The sequence below is a fragment of the Gadus chalcogrammus genome, chromosome 13 (genome assembly GCF_026213295.1).
Source record: "Gadus chalcogrammus isolate NIFS_2021 chromosome 13, NIFS_Gcha_1.0, whole genome shotgun sequence".
NCBI classification, from domain to species: domain Eukaryota; kingdom Metazoa; phylum Chordata; class Actinopteri; order Gadiformes; family Gadidae; genus Gadus; species Gadus chalcogrammus.
The window spans coordinates 5,734,748-5,741,323 of NC_079424.1; the positions used below are offsets into that span (position 1 = coordinate 5,734,748).

Sequence of the window (6,576 nt, forward strand, 5' to 3'; positions counted from 1 at the left end):
CAGGCTGTGACCAAGGGCCCGGGGCCCGCCGAGACTCAGACCCAGGGGCCCCAGTCCTCCAGAGGAGATGGACCTGACAAACCGCCCCAGGTCAGATATGGCAGACGGTTTCACAGGTTTATCTGAATGTAGACCTGGAGCAGGGGATGGTTCTTCGCAGAAGCTTGGAGTGGAGAGCCCCTTTTTTGCACTTATTTGCACTTTTTTTTCTATTTTTGTCCTGGCATGATTCAAACTCTTTTCGGAGTGGGTTTGTTTGTTTTTTGTGGTTTACTGCCTTCTATTTTTTTATTCGATAATTTCTCCAATTCTTAAATATTACATTTTAAATGGCAGTTCTTCCAAGTTAAAATGTAGTTTCACTGAATAATGAAAGGGTAAAATAAGTTTAAAGATTCAGGCCAGGAAAACATTTGACCAGTTTAGCCTTCAGGCTGACATCACTGGTAAACATGCTCTTCTCTGAGTCACAAGACCAAATCCTTGTTTACATAAACAAAACTTAACAGATTTCCACTTATTCTGCTACGGAAAGACTAGAATATATCTCAGGGTCAAAATGAAGGCAGAATTCAACGGCACAGTAGACCTACAACAGAACTAAAGCAAGACCATATGCTAGATACATTTCCCACCCTTAAGCTTAACTATTTCTGTACAAACAAGAATATGCTGTCCACTGTGATTGGACAGACCTCCTGGAACCAAAGTCATTGATTGGTTCAACCCGTGGTTGTTTGTGTTTTCTCACCAGCTTGATGTCATGTGCGTGTCTAAAGAAGCGGTTGAATTCAAGGATGCAGTGAGTTTGAAGCTCAAGACCTCTTCCAGCTGTGTAAGTTCAGAAGAGCAACTTTTAATATATGCTATTTATTCATGAAGCAGATTTGATCGCATTCATTTCATTTTATCAGCCTCATCCCAAGTGATTTACAGTGAATTCAGCTTCATGGAGAATTTGCATTAAGGAGCTAGTGGGGTGAGCCACTTTTCTCAAGGATGCCTGCTGCTTACACTTCGGCCACTAGGAATTGAATAATCAATGGTTTCAACCGATTTCATTAAGGCGATGAAAGATTAAAATGATTTCCCGACTATGACCGAGTAGATTACCAAACGTGTACGTAAATCACTTGGCACACACACGAAAGGTAGACACAGCTACGACGTCAGTCAAATAAACCACATCAACCCAAACCAACAAATGTGTCTCTCCAGCCGCCAAAACAAGCGCCTCGCTGTATTTCCCCCCCAAAAACAAGCGGCCATGTTGGAAGTGTGGAAACTAGCGTGAGCTGGGGGTTTAGCAGGGCGGTACAGTGTCAGACTTGCTTATTATCAGTCTCTGCGAACAGGAAACGTCAGCACAGTACAAAGGAAAACATTCTCTCCGCGCAGCATTCCACTACGGCGTTTACCTTTAACTGTCGTCGGAGCCGTGCTCCGCAGGAAATTCTTCCTCGTCAGGAGCGCTAAATCGTTTAAACCTTGATGCCCATCAAACAAAGAAAGCACTGAGCGTCACTGCTTAGAGCCGAGGGGGGGGACCCCTGGGTGGAGGTGGGGAGGGGAGAGGGGAGGGGGGAGGGGGAGGGGGGAGGGGGGAGGGGGGAGGGGATTTAAAGCAATTTGTGCTTTTGAAATTCGGCCACGGTTCCTGAGTGAAGTTTCATTGGTGTGTGTGAATGTTTGTGTGTGTCTGTGTATGTGTATATGTGTAGATGTATGTGTGCGTGTGTGTGTATGGCTATATGTGTGTCTATATGTGTGTGTGTGTGTGTGTGTGTGCGTGTGCGTGCGTGCGTGTGTGTGTTTTAATATGCATGCTTGTGTGCGTTCACCGTGTCGCTGTGTAGGGGTAGAACCTAGACTATTCAGTCACGGTAATGGACAGAGAAATAAACATGGCTCCTCAGCCTGTAGATGCTGAGATGCAGCGGTCTCTCTGTCTGCTGACTAACTGGGCAGGATAGTTGAGCAGAGACAGGGGGGGGTAGGGAAGGAAGGGAGTGAGAAGGGAGTAGGGAGCGAGGGGCATCTGTGCTTCTTCACAGTCAAACAAATATATCCAAGACTAATGGAGTTGTAAGCTAAGTAAGGCCGTTAATGTCTCACGTCTGCCTAATGTCTAGCTGATGTCTCGCTAGTCTCGCAACTATCCTTCTAATGCATAGCTGCTGTCAAGCTAATTTCTAGCTACTGTCAGGCAAGTATCTTGCTAATTTCTAGCATTCTTCCAGCTAATGTTTAGCTTATTTCCAGCCTCTGTCTCACTCAATCAACAGTGTGTGGGGGGGATGATCACCCAGCTTGTTGCGCTCCTCTGTTGGCTGAGCAATGTGGTGGATTCAATAACAAAACGCCCAAACTTATTCCTCTCGCAGCCAGCTACCCTAAAGCGCCTCCTAGGGGCAAAAGCTGGTACTGCTCACGTGGGACATGGAAAGGGCCAGGTTTAAGAACAAAAATACAGACTCATTCAGTCATTCATAAACCGTTGCAGATAGCACAAACCTAGCACAAAACCACTACGTACAATTGTTGCATGTAGTTAATAACCCTGCTACTATTGTAGACATAGCCGTGTTTGTTTCCATGTTTTAACGCGTTCCCCCCCCCCCCCCCCCACCTTAGGAGGAAAGCAGGACTAAGATAGCCAGTGTGCTTCAGCAGCTCTGTGGGGAGGACTGCAAGCTGGACCTGTACCAGGAACAGGGCTCCACCCAGGTCCTGGTCTCCGGACAGTATGTGGAAGGTCAGTCCGACTGTTTCCTAATAGCCATACAATTGATTTTGTGTATTGTTCAGAGTGGTTTCCTGAGTATGTTAATGAGGAACATGCAGGGGTGGAGCTTCATGCTCAAGGGCTCTACAGCCACATCCATGTTGAACCAAGAATCCTTCAGCTGGGAGTTAGGAACACTTTACAACTACTCTTTTCTGCTCCAGTCTCACATCATGGGTTGAAATCCCACTTTAGATATGTTTTTTTATATTTATAAAGGTGTTTACGCTTTAAATCTTTAAACTTTAATTTCTAAAATGTTATTTAGCTAAGGTAAAAAAAAATTACAAAAACATACATGAGTTTTAAGTCACTTATATTCTTGGACTATTTTAACCGCCGTTGGCCAGCTCAGTGCCGGAAATGGGGCAGCCTTGAGTTGGAGTGTTTGTGGTTTGATGCTTGTAGATTGTACTGACTCTGTTTAGTTCTGTTATCTTTGGTATAAAAGAAAACATTTATTTGTTTGCTTTCAGCCGATGCAGTGGCCATGGCTGATAAGTTCAACAATGACAACATCAAAGATAAGGTAACAAATAAATCGTTTGTACACAATAACACAGAGAATACATCATAGGCAAACAGTTCATGGACGCGGCTGTGTAATTATTGTTTGTTTGTGTGTGTGTGTGTGTGTGTGTGTGTGTGTGTGTGTGTGTGTGTGTGTGTGTGTGTGTGTGTGTGTGTGTGTGTGTGTGAGTGTTTGTGTGTTTTCTTGTAAAGTTTGAAAAATATCACAGTAATTATAACAATGTAAACAAGTGCATCCAATTTTTACATATTTCAAATGTCACATACACCCAATTATCCATCGTTTAGACTTCCACTGTCATTTGTTAAATGTCTTGAACTTGATTGACGTCCATATTATCCAAAACACAATTCCAGAGAATTCCCAGAACACTGACTCATCCATTTTACAGCCTTCATGTTTCCCATGGTACACATTGTTCCCAGTGTACCCACCAAAGTAAAGAATTCAGTGGTCAGACGGTGTAAATTGGGTGTACAATTGAGCTTGCGGCTTGCAGTATTTGAAGTCGAGGGCTATAATTCTCATGCATTCAGTTCAATAAAACGTTCAGGCCTGACAACGGTACAAACAACAAACTTTATCCTTAGGTTTCAAGGGTGAAACGTTAAATTACCTGTAAGATATTATGAAGTGTTTGACTCTTTGACACTTTAATACTTTGGACTAGAAAGTATTTACCTGCACTGTTCTGACGCACGACTACATGTACTGGGGGCCATACTGTGTGCGCTGGTCATGATGTCTTCCACCGTTTCCCCTGCTGTGTGTTTCTCTGAGTAGATCGACGTGGAGGAGGCTTCTCCCCGTGTGGTGAAGGGCTCTAAGATGGTTCTGGTGTCCCTGCTGATCAGTGGTCTGCTGCTGGCTGCTCTGCTGGTGGCCGGCTATTACTTCAAAACACACCGCAAGAGCTCCAAGGGAGTCCGACTGGTGAGTAGGCCTGCTCCTTCAATGGAGTCCGTCCATGTTTTTTGGTGACTCTCACCCGTAATTGTAATCTATAAGTAATCGTTTTCTTGAGCCTGTAATTGTCATCTGTAAACATAATCGGTGACTCAAGACGGTGATTGTCATCTTTAGATGTAATTGGTAACTTGAACCCGCAAATGTTATCTATAAATGACATCTGTGTCTCTAGGTTCCTGTAAAGGTATTCCATTCATATAATTGGTTACTGTTACCTCTGAATATAATTTATACATGTATTGATTGCTCTAACCGTATCATTATCTCGTAACCGAAATGTTGCTAGTTCGATCCCCAGCTCCTCATAGCTGAGTGTTGATGTTTCCCTGAGCAAGACACTTAACCCTAACTGCTCCTGACGAGCTGGCTGTCGCCTTGCATGGTTGACTCTGCCGTCAGTGTGTCAATGTGTGCATTAACCGTTGTAAGACGCTTTGGATAACAGCGTCTGCTAAATGTAACCTAATTGTAATCGTTTACTATTACATACATTTTATCTCTAAATGTCATCTGCCACTGCAGACAGAGTTCGATTCTGTCTGAAACTTCATCATTCATGACAAAGAAACTTTTGACTTGAAGATGCTTGACTGAATACTGCAGCCTACCCTCCCCAGCTTAAATAGTTGTCTCGCTGAACAAAGGCAACAATCCGTGCCAAGAAGAGAAACCAGTCCACCGAAGAGATTATAAACATGCATACCCCTCTTGTTAAAATAAAACGTTACAGTCGGCGGATAGCAACACCCTGTGTCATCCAACTGTCAGACTCTGGCCCGAGGCCTGCGCTTGAAAAACACGCTCCCCCCATTTCAAACCCTTCGTTCAGGGTCCCCTCTACTGGTCCCAATAAACACCCGTTGCCCACGGCGCCAAGATCTCCAGATGGCTTTGATTTCTTTTCTCATTTTTTTTTTTTTGTACTTTTACCAAATCTCATGACATCATCGGCTGAAAGGTTTTCATGTGGGGGGCACACCCATGAGAATGATCTGGCCTCGTTCTCAGTGTGTTGTTGTGGGAGAACGGGTATTCACCGGCCTTTTGTAAGCGACATTGAACGCGGCTTCGGTGTCCATGTCTCTCTCTCATGCTTGTCCGTTCTCCAACGCTGGCCCTCCCTGATAGAGAGCAGTATTTAGCAGGACAGGAAGTGCCCTGAGTAGGGAGATGATTACTGTAAAAACAATCGCCGGCCCCACACCCCTTGGGCTGTGAAGCCTCGTTCCTATGCCTAATTGAAATCATATTTGTTAGTTTTTTCTGGGTTTGGTTTGTTTTGTTGGATCTTCGGACAACGCCTCTCAAAGAGAACATTGCTGATAGCGTGACTGTTCTCCACCCCAATTAATTTTTTACCAGTCCGTTTCCGAGACAACACAGAACACAGTTTAGATGCAGCCCATTCTGAATAAGTAGGTGGTATAAAATGGACAGGCATTTCATTAAGTTCTTACGAGGGGAGTGTAAAACAATGCCATTTCTAGGATGGGATTCATGGCTGCATTTAAAGGGGCTTCTTAATGGCCCTTGAGTTATCCTCTATCTTAATAAAATGTTCTTGCGAGCAGAGTAATTACACGTTTAATTCGAAAGATATGTTTATGTATTGATACGTATGTTGTTGGTGCATTTATTCATACGGCTAAATCTCATTAAGTGTTCAAGCACCTCCTTCCCATGTGAGTGAAGGGGTTTCGTACGCGCGTGTTAACCCTGCCTTGCTCGTCCCGTGTCCCCCCAGGCCGAGTCGTTCCAGGTGGACGAGGAGAACCAGGCCAACACACTGGTGTCCGTGGCCCCGCTGCCCCAGGACCCCCTCCTGGAGAAGCCCGCCGCCACCAACGGCGCCGAGCCCCTCCCGGAGAATCCCGCCCCCCCCGCCACCAACGGCCACGCCCCCAACCAGACCCCCGTCGCCGACACGGAGATGTGAGCGGGAGTCAGTCCCCCCCCCCCACCACCACCACACGTCCCACCTCCTCCTCCCTCCGTTTGAACTGCTTCACATCTCCCCCCCAATCACCAATCACATCCCCATCCCCCCCCCCCCCCCCCCCCCGCCTCCACCTCCGCCTCCACCTCCACCTCCACCTCCACCCACCTGTCCTCACACTGTCTCTGATACGTTCTCACGGGAATCCAAAAACCACGAGCACCTCCGCCCCCTCCCCCCCTCGGCTCCACCCGCCAACGGCACCCCCCCGTTGGGCCGTGACCGTGGCGACGACGATGATGACGAAGCTGGTAGACGTGTGGCGCCTTGTAATGTGAACTTGTGTCCTGAAAT

At 46.2% G+C, this 6,576-nt stretch overlaps 1 protein-coding gene across 1 annotated transcript in view; it reads left to right on the forward strand.

Moving 5' to 3' along the window:
- The window catches only part of si:ch211-286o17.1 (uncharacterized), an 18,185-nt gene extending 11,963 nt beyond the window's left edge, over positions 1–6,222 (forward strand). The window contains exons 3-8 of the mRNA XM_056606058.1: positions 1–90; positions 755–835; positions 2,635–2,755; positions 3,262–3,314; positions 4,101–4,250; positions 6,031–6,222. The exon at positions 1–90 is cut by the window's left edge and continues 137 nt beyond it. Of these exons, the coding sequence (XP_056462033.1) occupies positions 1–90; positions 755–835; positions 2,635–2,755; positions 3,262–3,314; positions 4,101–4,250; positions 6,031–6,222 (687 nt within the window). The remainder of the gene's footprint in view (positions 91–754; positions 836–2,634; positions 2,756–3,261; positions 3,315–4,100; positions 4,251–6,030) is intronic.
- The last annotated feature ends 354 nt before the right edge of the window (positions 6,223–6,576 follow it).